The sequence below is a fragment of the Pseudorasbora parva genome, chromosome 1 (genome assembly GCF_024679245.1).
Source record: "Pseudorasbora parva isolate DD20220531a chromosome 1, ASM2467924v1, whole genome shotgun sequence".
Taxonomy (NCBI): domain Eukaryota; kingdom Metazoa; phylum Chordata; class Actinopteri; order Cypriniformes; family Gobionidae; genus Pseudorasbora; species Pseudorasbora parva.
Window position 1 is genome coordinate 54,017,736 of NC_090172.1, and position 18,889 is coordinate 54,036,624.

General features: G+C 39.8%; 1 protein-coding gene across 2 annotated transcripts; it reads right to left on the reverse strand.

The window, feature by feature from the left end:
• Nucleotides 1–99: 99 nt before the first annotated feature.
• Nucleotides 100–18,819, reverse strand: e2f8 (E2F transcription factor 8). Of its 2 annotated transcripts, none has more exons than XM_067451965.1 (14): nucleotides 18,539–18,819; nucleotides 17,433–17,523; nucleotides 17,030–17,281; nucleotides 16,765–16,921; nucleotides 16,356–16,667; nucleotides 12,253–12,414; nucleotides 10,558–10,695; nucleotides 10,237–10,440; nucleotides 8,595–8,679; nucleotides 8,049–8,517; nucleotides 6,187–6,504; nucleotides 5,919–6,054; nucleotides 1,933–2,255; nucleotides 100–1,359 (listed from the first exon to the last, which is right to left on the reverse strand). In XM_067451965.1, the coding sequence occupies exons 2-14, from the start codon at nucleotides 17,514–17,516 to the stop codon at nucleotides 1,210–1,212; spliced, it is 2,790 nt and encodes a 929-aa protein (XP_067308066.1). In that variant the 5' UTR covers nucleotides 17,517–17,523; nucleotides 18,539–18,819; the 3' UTR covers nucleotides 100–1,209. The 2 variants fall into 2 exon arrangements, with proteins under 2 accessions (XP_067308066.1, XP_067308065.1); XM_067451964.1 differs by having other exon boundaries at nucleotides 18,514–18,819.
• Between the last annotated feature and the right edge of the window lie 70 nt (nucleotides 18,820–18,889).

Here is an 18,889-nt window from a genome sequence, read left to right on the forward strand (position 1 = left end):
AAGAAGACATGTATGATTGTTTTATTTTATTTAGTGCCCTCAAATTGATTAATCGCATCCAACAGAAGTTCTTTCCATAGTGCATCCTAGTACAATGTGTTTCCCAGGTAAGCAATGCACACACGACATCCGACCATACACATGATGTAAAAGAAAATGTGATTCATCAGACCAGGCCACCTTCTTCCATTGCTCTGTGGTCCAGTTCTGATACTCTGATACTGCCTTGGCCACCCATGACCCTGTCGCCGGTTCACCACTGTTCCTTCCTTAGACCACTTTTGATAGATACTGACCACTGCAGACCGGGAACACCCCACAAGAGCTGCAGTTTTGGAGAAGCTCTGACCCAGTCATCTAGCCATCACAATTTGGCCCTTATCAAACTCGCTTTAATCCTTACGCTTAGCACTAGTTAAAATACCTTCTCTTAACCTAGTATTAGTCTGCCATTCATGGGTTTATTTCCTTCAAATAAACCCAGTAAACGCCCTCAGATCCAGCAATCTTTTTCCAGCTCAACTAAAAGTGTAGGGCGTCTACTTTTCACCAACAATCAACATAAACACAAAAGTAGAGCACATTCATTTATTTTTATTACATAGAAATCTAATTGTAAATGTAGTTCAAATAAATGATGTGCTGATTGTAATATTACTAGAGTACATTAACATAAAATACAATACATCTACAATATTTTAAAACCCTTAATCTAACATCCTCCCATATTAATACATAACACAATGGCCAAGTTATGGCAATTTAATATACTGTGGTACTTAACACTTATATTCAATGCCACACAAAAATATCTTTCAAATTTGGCAATTTCTAGAATCCCTGAAATTAGTTTTCCTTTTAACATTTGATACAAATCTTTAAACATTTTTTTAGTTCTACATTTACAGCCTTTTAAAAAGAGGCACCTGAATCATACTTCTATTTTGCAATTTAACCTTTAACCATCTTCCTGTCAAATAGCGTAGCACCATGTTTCCATGCTGTCCTGCCTTCCTCTGTCCCGGCAGTAAAAAGCACAAAGAACCACAAATTCATGTGAAGTTAATGCAGACCCTACAGTAAAGAAACGATATAAAATGGGCAAAAACATAAAAACAGTCAAAGACAAAAACAAGCACACACACAATGGCTCAAAACAGAATAGTGGTTTTTAGCAGCAGACGGACTGCAAGTTTGGTGATCCAGGTCTTAGGTGTCCTCTGGACTCACATCAAGCTTTCTTTGAGGGATGTAGATGTTTTTAGGAGCTGTGGTGTTGGTTAAAGTAGGGAAGGAGACGGGTGTGTGAAAGAAACTCTGTTGGAGGGGTTGACCGCCTTTAGGTGTGGTTACTAAAGCCTGCAGGAGAGAGAGCAAATATGCAAATTACTGTTTTACACAACAATGGATTATTCACACAAACCAAGAGAGACTCCATGTAAATAAACAAATTACACTGCAGCCCAAAAGTTTGGGGCCAGTAAGATTTAAAAAAAAAAAAGTTTTTAAAAGAAGTCTTATGCTTATAGCAAGGCAACATTCATTTGAATATATAATACAGTAAAAATGGTAATGTTGTGAAATAGTATTACAATTTAAAATGTTTTCTTCTTTTCATTTTTTTTTTTAAATCAACAACATGAAGTGCAATAAACATTACAATACATCAGGGAAGGAACTGCAGGAATTCATAACTTAGAAAAGATACTAAATGAAATCTTAAATGTTTACAATAAAAACAATACAAATATCCATCTGCTCTAATGTAGATGAGATTATTTTAATCCGTTATAACATTCATTGTTATTATAATACTAATTTACATCATAATATAATTTCACAAAAAAAAAAAAAAACACTTTTGCGATAGTAACATGCTGACTGTACATCATCTCTTACATTATTAATTAAATTGCATAGCAGTGGTTGTACCTGTGGTATGCTAATGAGGGTGAGGGGCTGCCCGTGCATTGAGGACGGCTGCAGAGCTCGGGCAGGCGAGAGGGGCTTTACAAAGATCATGCCCTGGGGAGGGAGCCCTGGGTGGGGAGATTGAAGTGTGCTGGATGACTCAGGAGTGGAGTTTGGTGTGGTGGTGCCGGGGATAAGGCCGAGATTCTGCAGTGTGAAGTTGAGAATAGCAGGACTGGGACTATGGATGCGATGGCCGTGAGAAGGGAAGGGGGACATGGACGGTATCCGGTGGAGAGGGAGCCGGGTGGGGGTGACTTCTTGAGGAAGAGGGGGTCTGGAACCTGGATACAATGGGAATGGCTGCATTAGTGATTGATAAATTCATTTTAGGAGAGTCCCCGACTAAAGATTTACACGTTTGAATCAGAATTTTCTAATCTCTCTATGGTCGACCGATAGTCGAATCATCTGTGGATCAACCATAGACCGGAAAAAAATAAACGGTATAAACGGGTTGGGAAGGGCAGGACACTAGTCATCAGGAGGCTAAGACTATTTTTATTTTACTTTACACACGGCACACAGCCACCACTTTTAATAAAGTGATCAAAACTAGGCTACACTACACATTCGTAAATTAACCGTTCTCTCATAACATTTAAAAGCCGCGATCGAAACACAAAACATCAAACAAATATATAAAAGAACATTTTGATAAATAAACCTAAAAAAAATACCTGCCTAGAGGAGAAAAGAACACTTTGAGTGCGTTTATATGCACGTTCTTAAGCCGATTGTGCCTAAAGGGGGTCTCACAGGGGACTGAAGATCCGTGTCTCAGGATCTCACACCAGGCAGACGTGAGCATTATATACGCGCAAGCTCCATTTTGAATCGACTTCTGACAGAAGAGCTGCACGATGAGTGTATCTTGTAGCACAGGGTGAAATCAGTATGTACATTCACGATTTAAGGGAAATATACATTTAATCGCCGCGGACAGGCGTCAAATGCCGCCGTAGGTGTGTAAATGTGTTCGAATTTTAAAGGCGCAGCGCGTCCGGTGCGAAGCTCAGTGCCCTTAAAGGGGCGATCACTCAGCGCCGCGACACGTCTTTATAACACTAATATTGAGCACCCCCATATTGCCAAAATGGTATGATCCTCGTTTCATAACACCCGCGAAGATTCGACCATAAGATCAGTGGTCGAATCCGGTCCTGCATATCGATGCATCGAATCTATTACGCCGCATTCACACGGGGCGTAGGCGTTAACGCTAGGGCTGCAGCTATCGATTCTTTTTGTAATCGATTAATCTAACACTTAGTCGATCGATTAATCGGATAATTACTTTTTCTTTATTAAAGAGCAATAAGAAACAATAAGACGGGTATCTTAAAATTAACATCTTATTTGTTTTCTTATTAGAAAAATTTAGTTTTATTGCTGAAATTGCATACATTAATAACTGTGAAACTAAACAATTTTAATGCATACAATTGCCATATTATATTAAATAAAAATCTATTTCAAATTACTTTAAAAAGGTAAACATAGTTCAATCTAAAACTAAACCTACAACCAATAAATCTAAATAATAGTAATATAAATAACAATAATGCCAATATAAATAATATAAATATTCTATAAATTCTATATAATATAAATATTCTAATATTCTATAAATATTCTATAAATAATATAAATAACTAAACATTGTATTTATGTTGTGCAACTTAACTTTCATGTATCAGCTTCAGCTCAGGCATGACATAAGCATTTACTGTCTTATTTACTCCTTTACTGAAGCAAAACATAGTGGACAGGTTAACTTGGAACAAGAGCTGTGCGGATCAGCTCTATCGTCACCGAATCAGCTGTTAGAAGCAAACCATTCACCCGCACCAGGTGGTCACAACTTCAAATCCTCATGCTATCGTCACATATTAGCTACACTGAAGTAGGTTGCTAAACAAAACAAAAAAAAACTTATTTTGGCAAAATTACATTTACATAAACCAGGGTCGACAACCTATACATCACACATGTAGGCCTATAGGAATAACCGCTAGAACGTGATCAAACGCGAGATATGTTTAATTCAGTTAAAGTACATCACACATGCTGATCTTTTGAGCTAATCATCCATCATTGTAACACAGCTTGTTTTAAGTTAGTAGCTATAAATATGATTTAAGTGTGATATTTAAATTACACAAATCAATGAAAGCACGCAGCTCTGAGCTCTGAAAGCACGAGCGCTGCACATCACACACACACGCGCGCGCGATGTTTGTTGCGCCTAGTATTGAGAACATCTAATGGTGCATTTCGAAGATATTATCAAGTAGGATATATAAAGTCTCATTAAAGATTTCACACACATCACAATGACGGTGATCCATGTGTAAAGCTGCAAACTCCATCGAGTTCATGTGTTTGGAGTTGCTCGTATCTCCTCAGCTGACGCGTGAACTGCCGCAAATGAAACTTAAATGTTCAGCGTCGCATCCTGAAGCTCAACACACAGTTGTCTTCATTTAAAAACAGCGATATTAAATGATATTACCAGTGCTGATGCCCGCCCGCTCTCTCTCTCTCGCGCATTGCGGTCTTTGATCTCGACATGAGCTGAAAACGAAAGTTAAAGAACGACACGCATTCATTGCGTTTTAGCGTGATATGAGAGTTCCGCGTCTTTATTAAAATCAACATATTAACGATTTCTCTCATCCACCTGCAATGTTTGGGATGTTTATGCACCTGAACCGCGGATATAACCACAATCCGCTTATACTCCGAGTCCTTACAGAAAAAAATGTATTTCTGTAATATCTGTGTGTAGTTAAATGGACTAAGCGAAGCATCACCAGGATTTTTTTGATTCGATTAACTCGAGTTACTCGATGAATCGTTTCAGCCCTAGTTAACGCTTGATGGAGGGCGTGGCTGAAGCTGGGTGCTGACGCGATCGTTATAGTGACAAAAGCCAATCACATTAACTTGCCGCTTGGACCAAAACACAACACAAAAAAAGCACCTTTTTATGACAGCTAGTCTGTGAGATGAAATGGATGCCGATTTGGTTGTATGTGCGAGTGCGATTGCCCGTGTAGTTGTTGTCAGCGCACTGCACAGGTGCACGAAGCTGTTAAGTACATTAAATCCTGAAAAAGCGCCGACAGCAGGAAGAATATCACGTAGTGGTCCAGGACCTGCGTCTGGATTTTTAACGGTCTATGGTCTGGATGGTTCACGGAGCAATAATGAACGCAATTGGCTAGCGTCTGCTGTAGGATATTTGCATACGGCGATCTGATTGGATGACACCTGCGCTGGTGCTTGAAAAGTTGAGAATTCTTCAACTTCTGCCGCTTGCAATGTGAGTGAAGCGCCGCGACGGAACCCACAATTCAGTTCGGCAACGGATGATGTCACCCATTCAAAGTAAATGGGAAGCGTTAACGCCTACGCCCCGTGTGAATGAGGCGTTAGGGGTCACCCCTAATTCATTTACATGCAAGTTTTCTGCACAAAAACTGGGATTTTGCCAAGCAAGACATGCTCCTGAATCAACATATTTTGTCAATAAGGAACAATATTCTTTTTGTCCTAGCCCTATCCCACCCCCATAACATATCCCTAAAATCAGAGGTGAAATCATAGGTGAATAATACTGATGTAGAAGCACCTAACACTGGTTGTAAGCCTAAACTGGACATAAATTGTAAACTTGTCCCTCAAATCTGATTGGTTGATTGGAATACTGTTCAAGATGTTGATCCAGGAACATGTTACTTGGTGAAATCAAGTTCACCTGGCTAGTCCAATGCTCACTGATACTGTGAAACATCCTGGGATATATGGCACATTTGGGCCAAAATTAATTCTCTAACCATCTCATCCAGGTTCCTACATGTTTTGAGCACTGAATACCCATGTTGTTTCCAGCTGTTTTATTAATGGAACTGGATAAGTGCTTATCTTGGGTACTAGCGTACCTGCTGTTGGAGTGTGGTAGATATTGTATACTGGTGTGGAGGCTTTGGAGGATTCTCCAGCGTTGCACTGCGGATCTCTGAAGTTGACGATGGACTGTTGAGGGATCGGAATCAAATAACCTGCTGGGATCAAAGTCTGATGCAAACAAGAGAAATTACAGTCAATTGTGTAACTCATATAAAAATAAAAAGCAAAACAACTAAAACATTTTGGATCATTCCTACATGAGGAATTTTTGAAGATGCACATATGTAGTGTGATCTCTACCTCTGTCTGTATGGCTCCAGATGGCAGCCCCATGTCCTGAAAGGGAACGCTGAGCTTCTGGGCCTGCGAATGTGGCGGTCTGACAGGGGTCAGTCCTGCTTCATTGTCTGAGGTCTGAACCTTCTCCTCCTTCTCCAGGAAGGTCTCCACGCTGTGCTCCAGAGGAGCTGTGCTGGTGGGTAATGAGGGAGACTGGTTCTCACAGGGCTTGGTGAACTCCAGATGCAGGGCTCTTGGGGAAGGCCGGTGGGAGACAAAAGATCCTCTGCGGGCCTTTAGGCGAGCTTGCAGAATCTCACACAGCTTTGGAGAAAGGCTCTTAATAGGAAACAAACACCACAAGGATGGAATTGTTAATAAAATGTAATGCCAGAATAGGGCTGGGCGATATGACGAAATATATCGTCTGGACGATAGAAAATGTCTATCGTTTTATATAAGGCTCTATCGCTTACGCCACGATAAGGCGTTTATGGCAGAATTTTACGTCAAGATGCACCTCACGCCACGGCATGCACATGCAATACATAAACGCGCTCCCTCTGTCTCTCTCTCGCTCTCTCACTCACACACACGCGCGCTGCAGCCTCCCTTCCACTCACGTCACTTTTTTAAAATCCCCCACAGCGCAAAACACGAGTCCCCCAAACGCGCCGCAGAGGAGCTTGTTTGTAATCAGAGGACAAATGGCTCCTTAGTTTCGAAATGGTTTGGGTACAAGGTGATCGCGTTGAAAATAAAGGCGTTTGTCCAGCCTTAGAAGCTCATTTGAATCATTGCCGCGGCTCATTTAAGAAAATGACAGCTCCGAAGAGACGCCGCTTTAGTTTGAGGTAACGTTACTGCTAACAATAATAAAGAAAGACGATCAACACCTTATGTGTTACCACTGAAATGAAGATGTAATATATTTCCAAATGTAAGCCCATCTTAAGCGAAATGCACGCTTCATACTGTCGTCTGCTCTGGCTCTAACCTCGAGTGTTTACTTTTTGCAAACCTTGTGAGCGCGCAAACCCAAACGCTGTGACCTCGCTTCAAATGTTTTTATTGGTTTAAGTACAAACAGGCGAGTTATGAAAAATTGAGTGCGAGGGATATGTTCAATCACACAAAAAGATTTTGGAATGAGACGGCCAACTGTAGTAGCGTTTAGTCCACTGTCTATAATAGCCTAATTTAGAGATCACTTTTTTATTTATTTTAACCGACAACTTTGATCGGTTAACGTTGATACGGTCAGCCATCGGTCAAACGTTCATCGGTTAACATCCCTAGGCAGGTGTTAACTTTACTAACAGTCTTGCTTTAAAAAAAGGTTCTAAATAAAATAAAAATGTAGTCCATACTACCTTTATTTGTTTTGTATATCATTTCAAACTGCATTTCCACATTGCAATTTTGTATAGACTATTCATAAACTGAATTAATAGAAAGGTTGCTATATCGTTATGTATATCGTTATCGGGATATCAAATGAGCTATATCGGGATATGAAATTTTGGCCATATCGCCCAGCCCTATGCCAGAACATGAAATGCAGTTAATTTAACAGTTCAGTACACTGCAAATGCTAGCTAAAAATTTCAGATTGAAGAATATGTAATCATATTAGTCTTTGGCAGTATCTACTGGAAGGAATCACTGATGTGTCGAGTTTCACGCAATTTCAAGCATGCTAAGCGTCTTTATTTTGGTCTATATAAATAAAGTAGCAATAAAGTGCAATATTTAAATAAAATCTATTTTATACAGTAAAAAAGTTATTCATTCTGAGAAATGTCTACTGTAACAATTTGACAGTAATAGTTATTACATTGGCTTGAAAAAAGTAAACATTCTGATTGAACAAGTAACCTCACCTTTGGCTCTATCCTCTGCAATTTGGAAGGACTTCCCACTAAGCTCTTTTCTTCACATGCTCGTTTAAGGGTTGAAGGACTTGTTGGATCTTTACCGTGCGATGACTGGTGGCTGGGTTGTCTAACGCTAGTCATGGCAGCCGGCGCCGGTGACGTCCTTGCATTTGCACTCCCTGGGCTCTCAAACGTCATTGAACGGACAGCAAGGCTGGTGGGATGCGGTCTGAGAGAGGTGGGATGCATGTAAAGAGCATATGACCCGCCTGCCTGGTGCTGTGGAATCAGAACCGGGATGATTGGGGAACACTTAGTCGATAGGTATGAGATCGCCCCAGCGGGCAGAATGGGGATCTGCATTCCTGAAGGCACTTGAGGCTGATGATTGCTAGCAGACGTGGATTCAGATGAGTGTGAAGGGCATCCATTCAGAGCATCTGTCACATCATCGTTCGGTTGAATATGATGGCGCCTAGAAGCCAAATCCATAGGTGTTATGTAATATGTTCATTGTTTCTGTTCTAAGAAGCAAAAGTTCTGTTTACTTACGTCGATTGCTCATCTAGTTGCTTTTTGCAGATAGCAGCTAGATGGGCCATTTTGTTTGTGTAGAACTCACTGTTTGCAGAATCACCTATCAGACAAGAGATAGAGCATTAGTTATTTATCAGAACATTATTTAACTCTATAAGACTTTTGTTAATACTTTAATAAGGTTTCATTTGTTAACATGAACTAACTATGTAGGCGGTCTTTGTGGCTGTTTGAACCAAGAGTGCCGCACATATCGACCGTCCCCAGGTGGATGGTCCCTCTATAGCTCATAAACCCCGCCCCCTCCATGTATTCTAATGTGACTTGAAAGAAACTAAACAATCAAATTAAACTTCTTTTTTCCAAAGATGGTTTCTGTCATATTTTAGGTAGTTTATCAGCTGTTGTAAGTTCAAGTGTTGATTTTTTTTTTTTTTTTTTTTAAATAAGTTTGGTTTTAATGATTTATTTGATGCTATAAAAACAGGAGTGTGATGTCATGATTGACAGCTTTTCTGAGCAAAGTTGTTATTGAGGCACCAACAGAAATTTTTTTATTTTTTTAGCATTTTCAGGAGGAGATTGGAGCTTTAGTTTTAATTTCCATATCTGTTTACTTCACAACGACATAATGAGTTGTTCTGCAGTAAACTGTTCTAACAGATACTGCGGTTGTGTGGACAGGGTTTTGATATCGCAGCTCTACTTCCTGCTCTCTACTGTGCAGACTCAGGTCCCAAATCCCAAGATGTCAGTGCCATATTCGGACATTGGCGGCATCACTTTTCTTCAATGGAAGATAGTGAAGGGACGTCATCCATCTTTTTTTTGTTTTAGACCCTGGAAAATGCGGCCTTCGAAAGAACACATTTCAAGGCAGGAAGGCATCAAGCCACGTCCGAATATAATGTAAGCTTCACTTCCTGTCTTCTGAGAGACCCTCATCTGATTGATTTTTGAGGGCAGCATACATGTATCCTTAACTGCCTACAATCCTGTGCCTTCCATTCAGTGACAGTTGAGCTGGAAAAAAAAGATGGCCTCCAAAAGTTGCTTTTGCTGGTCAGTTTGTAAATGTACGTTTTTTTTTTTTACCAGCATTTTCCACTTCTAATGTCATTTCTATCGATACATTTCTAATGTAGTAATTCAATATTTGTTTAGTTCTCATCAAAGCTCTCTCTATTTTGCTGTAGATCATTAAACTGTTACACTGCCTAAGAAGTCTCTCCGAAATCAGTTTTGTGAGGTGCCTTCATGCACAAAACGCTGCCTTACAAGTCATTGTCTGATAAGGCCGAATGAGTCAGCGCAGCTCCTGTTTATACCTGTATTTAGTGTCATCTACTTGTGATTCAATTGACTAAAAAAAACGCATCTTAATACCAGGTGTAAACAGGATCTAGTCTCTGTTCTCATTTCAGTGGAGAACCAGAAACTGTTCACCCATATCAGGTTTTTAGTTCCAACACAAAGCCTCTACAATAATTTTGTTTGTATGATTCAATTTTTAAAGAGACAATCTCAAGCTGGGAGGCAGGAGGAAGACACATTTGAGACTGGTACTAATAATTACTGACCTGAACAAGCAGTTGATATCTAAAAGTAGAAAATTATCAGTCACTTGCTTGCTTACGATAAAACAGTAATTGCTCACCTGTCATTTTAATAGGACTAGAAGGTGCAGAGTTTATTTTCCTGCGGTCGTTCTGAATGCTCTTAACCAGCTTGACTAGGGAATGGTGGCGAGTAAAACCTCGCTTTGTCCCAGGGGAGGAAAAGAGATTTTTAGCACAGTTATCAACAGAGGAACGAGACTCCAGAGGCTGTGATGCTGATGGAGTAGTGGAGGTCCCCTGATCTGTAAACAAAACCAACAGCTATAAATGATTTAAGAAGTGAACACATGCACTTTGCTTCAAATAAACACCAAAAGTCTGAATAGGATTATAAACAAGCCAAGACAGGTCACACTAACCCTTTGGAGAAGGTAAGTCTTCTGGTCCAGTCCACTTGAAAGCAGGCTTTCTTCCTCTATCTTCAGTCACATGCACTTTCTTTATCAGCTCTAGGCTGCTCAGAACATTTGCAATGTCGTAAAGTCTGCGGATCTTAGCTGCCGAAAGAACAAGTAAATAATCAGTTCCATCTCCACTATAATGACAGTTAAATTACAGAGTTTTATGGTACGTTAACACAACAATGATTTACTAAAGTGGAGAGTTTTTCACTTGCTTTTTTCGTGTACAGACGACACCATAGTCAAAACGATCCCAGTTCCCATGGATCTGGGAAAACGACTAAAAACTGTATTATTCATGCCAGGCCAGTAGTTGGCGCTGTCACTTTGTAAAGTAACACTACACGCCTAAAGACTGGAGCATATGCATGCGCAGGACGTCACATTTTCCCAAATTTGTGTTTTTGTAGTTTACACAAAACCTATTTTCAGGCCCCCAAAATGCTGCTGTCATGTATATGAGTGGCCAAAAAGCATAAAAAGTGTAAATAATCAAGTTTAATCAAGCACCGATATGAACATTTTGTCCGGTACCGATAGGTTTTTGATTCGAAGCCTGATTTGGATCTTTCACAAAAACAAAAGTCTCACCATAAAAAAAGTCCCAAGCGTCCCAATCATATTTAAAAAAAATTCAAAACCATCATGGCAAACTGTGTGCAAAAGTGCGCATCTGAAGGAAATAATCCATTATTTATCGGCGTTAACGTATCGGCCAAATTTTCTAATCGGACTGATAATGTTAACATTAAAAATTAACATATATTAGCTGATACTAGGGATGCACCGAATGTTCGGCAACCGAAATAATAACCGAATAAGTAAAAAGGCCGAATAATTTTTGCCGAACAATGACGTTTTTAATGACGCCATCAAATAGTAACCCACGTAGAGTGAGAGGCGGGCGCTTTATGCAGCAAACATGTCAGCTGTGTGGAAGCACTGTTTAGTGCCGCATCTCATGTCATCGATGAGAAGAGGAGCCGACTTTCATGTGAGAAAGCAGAGAAGCTACTTTTCATAAAGAAGAACCTGCCACTTTTCTTGAACAAGAAGGCTTATGTCTAGGACAGTTATTTATTTGTTGTGGGTTCATCCACATTTTTTGCACTATTCAATGCACATTTGTTGTTGTAGACATACAGAGTTACATTCTTTCAGCAGTCAGTTATAGGCCTAACATAGGCTATTCAAGAAGGGGGGCTTCAAAGATGGCCAAATAAAAATATATTTTTTATTTTACTAATTATTTATTTTAAGTTATGTTGTGCTTAGTTTGTATAATATCTGCTGGAATGTTAAAAAAAATTCAGTGTTAAATAAATATTTTGAAATTGTATTTTTTTATTTGATTTATTTCTCTGAAAAGCAACACAAAATAGTAAAAAGCACATTTTTTTGTAATGGTAAAAAAATAGCCAAATAAATGGAAAAAATGCGAAACACCGTGTTCGGTATTCGGCCAAGCAATTCATTATTATTCGGTTTCGGCTTCGGCCAAGATTTTCATTCCGGTGCACCCCAGCTGATACTGATATATTGTGTATCCCTATTTGATTATGCACTTTTGTATTTTGTAAAAGAAACAGATAATATAAGTGCCATTCACTATTACAATGATAAGTGTAGTTTATCTGTAAAAACAGCACTCACTTTTGAACTTGTTTTTGTCCTGATCCACCACGTGATCTTCGCCGATGAGGATCTTGGCAGCTATTTCAAGACTAACCACAGGAGGGCTGGACACCAGGAACAACATGACGAATTTCTGACTCATCACTCTCAGAGATTTGTCTTTCCGACTATTCGCTGAAGCTGCAGGTAAAAGCAAAGTTAACAGGTTTTATTCAGTGAGTATGCATATAGCACAAATGTGTATGTGAAATCTGCATACAAAACATTTTAACAAACTAATTATGATTCGCCAATAACTTTCGTACTAAAATGTATTCTGAATTTATGAAGGGTAACAGCTAGCGGTTGAAATGGACACAGCAGTCCAAATGTAAAATAAAGAGTTGTTTTTCCTGCTTCCTGCTACTCAGACTTGACGCTCATGTGTCCTGCCAGATTAAGGACATGCAGCAAGAACGAACGCAACTGACAATGGAAATTAATGAGTCTTAAGCCGGATACACACTTTGCAACACACTTCTCCTATGACAAACATCAAATTATCTTTGTTTTTCAAGGCAAATTACCAAAATGAGTGTTAGAGATTTCTTTGTAATCACCATTTCAATACCCACATGTAATGCAGCTCATTGCCATCGAATGCGTCATTGATTGATGATATAAAACTCCAGAAGAGTTTTCTTGCGTGTGTCCGTTTTAACACGCCAAAAATATTGTACAGTCTGACATGAATGACAACTGAGATCATACAGTCTGACATCGCTTACAGAGGGGATCATGTTCGTACAGTCTGACAAGATACAATCATAAAGGACTATTATAAATCGCAGTGTGTACCCAGTTTTACACACTAAGGTGTAAGTTTTAATATGCCTCTGGTAATAGAGCTTTTTAGGTCAGGTAGAATCTGTGATTTCTGACCCAGTTTAATTGCTAGCTTCCATGGCTGCAATACGCTGTGTTTTCCGCCAACTGTCAACTTGGGGTGTCGAAATACTAGGCAACTGGGTAAACTGGCAATGGGCGGAATCACACAGACCAAAACAAACAGACATTCCGACACCGAACACTAGGGATGGGTACCGAAAACCGGTATTAAACGGGCCCCGGGGGTGAATTTTGAAAGACTGTTGTATCGATAAGCTCGGACGTTATCGGTTCTGCTGTCGGTACTTTTGAAAATACACGTGACGAGAGAGAGATAGATAGAGAGAGAGAGAGAGAGAGAGAGAGAGAGAGAGAGAGAGAGAGAGAGAGAGAGAGAGAGATAGATAGAGAGAGTGGCGCAAACGACAGCCAAGGATAAAACATTCAAACATAGCCTGATCTTTAGATCTGTGATAGTCTGATTTTATTTTAGATTTTGTCTTCCAAAGATTATAATTATAATATTTATGTCTAGCGCAACTTTTGCAGCAGTAGCCTACGCTGCCATTTCTCCCTAAAACGCAAACGTAATGACAGAATCAGCACGATCAGTGATTGTTGTAAAATACAGTCTAGCTACTGTTGGTAAATTGTGGGACGTGTTTAATAATAAAAAGAGCGATTAAAAGCACAAAAATGTGCATAAGAGATTGTTCCCAAGTCGGCGCGTGCTCTGAAACAGCCGCAACGAGACGAGCAAATTACACTTTCGGTTTCACACTCGCGTCTAAACGATCAAATGTACACAAACCGGCTTGGAGTCTCTCTTACGCCGCATTCACACGGGGCGTAGGCGTTAACGCTTGACAGAGGGCGTGGCTGAAGCTGGGTGCTGACGCGATCGTCATAGTGACAACAGCCAATCACATTAACTTGCCGCTTGGACCAAAACACAACACAAAAAAGCGCCTTTTTATGACAGCTAGTCTGTGAGACGAAATGGATGCCGATTTGGTTGTATGTGCGAGTGCGATTGCCCGTGTAGTTGTTGTCAGCGCACTGCACAGGTGCACGAAGCTGTTAAGTACATTAAATCCTGAAAAAGCGCCGACAGCGGGAAGAATATCACGTAGTGGTCAAGGAGCTGCGTCTGGATTTTTAACGGTCTGGATGGTTCACGGAGCAGTTAATGAACGCAATTGGCTAGCGTCTGCTGTAGGATATTTGCATACGGCGATCTGATTGGATGACGCCTGTGCTGGCGCTTGAAAAGTTGAGAATTCTTCAACTTCTGCCGCTTGCAACGCGAGTGAAGCGCCGCGACGGAACCCACAATTCAGTTCGGCAACGGATGATGTCACCCATTCAAAGTAAATGGGAAGCGTTAACGCCTACGCCCCGTGTGAATGCGGTGTTAAACACAACACAGTTTGTGTCTAAAATGGACGTAGTTATTATGGATATAGTCGGGAGAAAATGTAGTGCATCTGCCTATTATCAGTCGCCTATAGATCTGCACATCTGTCTTAAAGAGGCAGCAGTGTAAATATACATGCTGACGAATTACTGCGAATTAAACAACCAAATGCAAAGAAAAAAATCACTCACAGCTCTTGCATGAATAACTTCAGCCTTAATAAGCATTATTTTGGCTATTTATGATAAACTATGCATTGTTATTTTACATTTGATTACTAGAATTCTTCCTGAAATGAAAGCACTGCATGTGTAGGCTGTGTTTTGTTAATTGTGTGTGTGTGTGTGTGTATATGTATATGTGTATATGTATGTGTATGTAATACCGTTAAAACCTTAACGATACCCATCCCTACCGAACACACATCTCAAAGTAGAATAACTGGCAGTAGCATTGCTTTTTAGAGTAGCATTGCTTATCGGATGTGAATTTAGCATGTTTCCTAAATCTCTGTAAATTCTGTCATTAATTACTCATCCTCATGTCCTTCAACACTTGGACGACCTCTGTTTATCTTCAGACACAAATGAAGGTATTTTTTGTTGAAATCCGATGGCTCAGAAAGGCCTTTATTGACACCAATGTCATTTCCTTTTTCAAGACCCATAAAGGCACTAAAGACGTCGCTACAAAGCCCATCTCACTACAGTGATTCTACAATAATTTTATAAATCTCCAGAGTCACATGATTTCAGCAGTTTGGCATGCGATCCGAATCATGAATCGATACGCTGATTCATAACGCTCCGAGACTTCAGGAAGACGTGTTTTGAAATCGACCATCACTATTTAAGTTGTTATTTAGTTTGGTATTTTTTTCCGCACAAAAACTATACTCGTAGCTTTATAAAATTATTGCAGAATCACTGTAGTGAGATGGACTTCGTAACGACGACTTTAGTGCCTTTATGGGTCTTGAGAGAGAGGAAATGACATTGGTGTCAATAAAAGCCTTTCTGAGCCATCGGATTTAAACAACAATATCTTTATTTGTTTTCTGAAGATGAACGTGGGTCTTACAGGTCTGGAACGGCATGGGGGTAAGTAAATAATGACAGAATTTTCATTTTTGGGTGGACTAACCCTTAAATAAACAACAACAACTGCGTTATAGCAGCAGCAGGTTTTCTCTGCAAAATATAGGCAAAATGCTCACATTTGGATTTGTGCCTGATAGGAGAGGAGTGAGGCCAAGTTTATTTGCATAGCGCATTTCACACATGTTAGTATCATAAATGCTTGCCGTTTATCATAAATGTTTTTTATAATGAATGCCACTATAATTTTTTTATTTTTAACTTATAATTTTCATTCCTAATTCTGTTCGGAATACCATTAAATGTAAAGGATTTGTTGTAGACTGAGAGAAACTCAAATACATTTTATGTTTATAAGTGTTTTGTTTTATTTACCGGCAGTTTACATTATTTCTGAACTTTTAAGCAGCTCCATCTGTTTCTTTCAACAATTAATTTTTTATTCTGGAGTGACTTATATGGCTCGTTTCCATCGAGCGGTACGGTTCAGGAAAGTAAATAGTCAGGTGTAACTTCTTTTCTGGAAAATACGTTACTCAATATGAACAAAATTAAGATTACGTTCATGTGCGTGTTGTAAATTAGGTGAATGCTTTTCATGAGAAGTACGTACAGTTCTCCTGTGTGTCCAAATACAAAAAATAATCCATGTTATTATTGAATGAGACCAAATGTCTTACTGTTATGCATAGATAAATAAAATAACACAATACTGCCTAAGCAGTAGTTCTGACAGTTACCTGCTTTAGGATCTGTCCCAGAAAGCTCTGCTTGACCAGATTCCCCATCCATATCATAACCGGACATTTCTTCATTCTCCTTCTCCTCTCCCTCCAAGTCGAACTCTCTCTCTTCTCGCTCTAGGCTCCTTTGACGGATCTGGTGCATCAGCTGCTCATAGCGGTTCTCTTTGCCAGCCCGTTTCAGCACGGCAAGCGTCTGCGAAAGTTTCACCCGGCCATGCCACGTGTAGCAGTTCTTAGCCAGCCGGCTGACCATGTTCAGGCTCTCGAGAACGTTCATGATGTCGTAGATACGACGTCGTTCCACATCTGAGGGGAAAGTGAGAATGGAGGTAATTAGAATTGATGAAACAAACATGATTAATGACTTAAATAAGTTGTTTCGTTTGATCAGTGAGTGACTTACTCAGTTCTGCTGCCACATCGTCAAGGCTGATTTTGTTGTTTACAGCAGGATTAGGGTAGTTTGGGTACCTTGCAAGAAATTTGTAACAAAGCAAACCCAGGCTTTTGTCTTTACGACTTATCTGGAGCTTTTCTACTTCTTCTCCTTGTTCAGGCTCCTGTGTGGCATGACAATGGAAAACACTTTTAAAGCATTTTAGCTATACAGAGGAAGAACGGCAACAAATAGTGAGAGAAGCATGTTATGCGTAGACCTTTACCGTTACCTGCGAGTTCTCTGATTCGCCGCTGTCCACGGCTTGTTCTTTCTCGCGGTTGCGAATCTCAGGACTGGCCGCACTGATGAGCATCTTCAGGTTAGAGGTGGGTGTCCAGGGCTCGCTAGACGGTGCCTCAAGGCCCTTAGTAGGTGTCGTAAGGGGCCCCATGTTGTTATGGCTCTCAAGTGATGCAGCTTCAGATGCTGAAGCCTTATTTGAGTTTTTTAGTGGCGTTTGTGGTTCCACAAAGACATGCCCCTGTAACAGAGAAAACACAATAGGTCTGAATGATCAGAATCACAGTTTTTTCTTTTTCAAAAAATGCCTCTAGAGTATTACAATAATTTGAACTGGTTCTTCAAGTCACTATTTTGTTGACATCTGTCAAACCAAAATACTTATAACTGACCTTGTCATTTGTTGATGTTGCCTTCAGTGGACTTCTTAAAGGTTTTATGATTAATATTTGACCTTCTGATAATGTACTGGACATTTTCCACCTAAAGAAACGGACACACGGGGCAACGTTACAATAATTAACGTTCACTTACATTGTTTTTACGATTAATACAGCAATCCTACCGTTTCTTCAAAGCATTATACATTCTTGGAGACAACATTTTGAAGATCAACGATTTCTCGCACAGCTAAAACGAATTTTAAAAAAATATAACAGGTGTAAAATTAATGTGCATAAATCAACAAGTATTTTGATTTCAAATTACACTGTTGATTTTTTGCGCTTAGCAATAACTGACAAGCGTTCCATCGAATGGCTATGGAGAACTTAAACGAAAACACGCCCCCAACTGACAGCAGCCAATGAGAAGGCACGGGGAGGCGGGACTTCTCCACGTCCCGCGCGCCTCCACACTTTTTGAAATCTTGGCGCGGAATCTAGCAGATTGCAAAAGATTTAGTCCGGAAGTTACTAACTTTCCTACAACTTTAAGGAAATCGTTTAGCTACACGATTGTCTTAGGCTTTTAGTAGTTCGGCAATCTAGATAAACTGTTGATTTTCCCGAAACCAGTTTGTAACATTACCCGACGAACGTAAGGTTACTAGCATAACGTTAGGTAGCTAATGACTCATGTTTCCCTGCTGTATATTGTATTTAAATTATAATACAGTAAATAATTAGCGCTCGGGAACTAATTCTGTACATGTATACATACGTATTTACATCACCATTGTAGTCATGTTGGCTCATAACACCACAAAACTAGCAGTTTCGTCCAGTTAGCGCGGGTTAAAATTCCAGAGAACCGCCAGTCTGATGTTTGTGTCATAATGTAACAGTTACGATATATAATTACTGAAATTAATCAGTAAAACTTTGTTTTCGATTTATTTTAGTTACTAAAACGGAAATTAAGCCAAACAAGACTGAAACTTATCCACAAGCTTACAGCCAACTAACGTTATCTCACATTATACACTCCTATGTAAAGCGTCAAAAACATGACGACATATAAAAAGCTACTCACCCAAAAAGAGAAAGGTAACTGTTACCTCTTTCACATACTACTCGACATCGGTTGTGCCCATAAATCCGTATGAATTATTTACAGGTAACGATACGTTGAAGTATCACACGTTTACAGGTCCAGGACTCCAAGAATATCAGATTCAACACTTCTGTAAGTTAACCCAAGTCACATTAAAGTAACCGTGAATAAATAAAATGAGAAAACAAGCTGCTTTTGATGCATAGCTGAGGAAAAGTTGTATGTGTCCGTTCCCTAGTGACTAAAAAAGTTTATTTGATCAGTCTGACCATTTGTCCCGCCTAGATACTGGACACAGCGCGCTACACCACGCCCGCCTCCACACTCCTCTCCGCCAATCGCAGCTAAAGGAAAA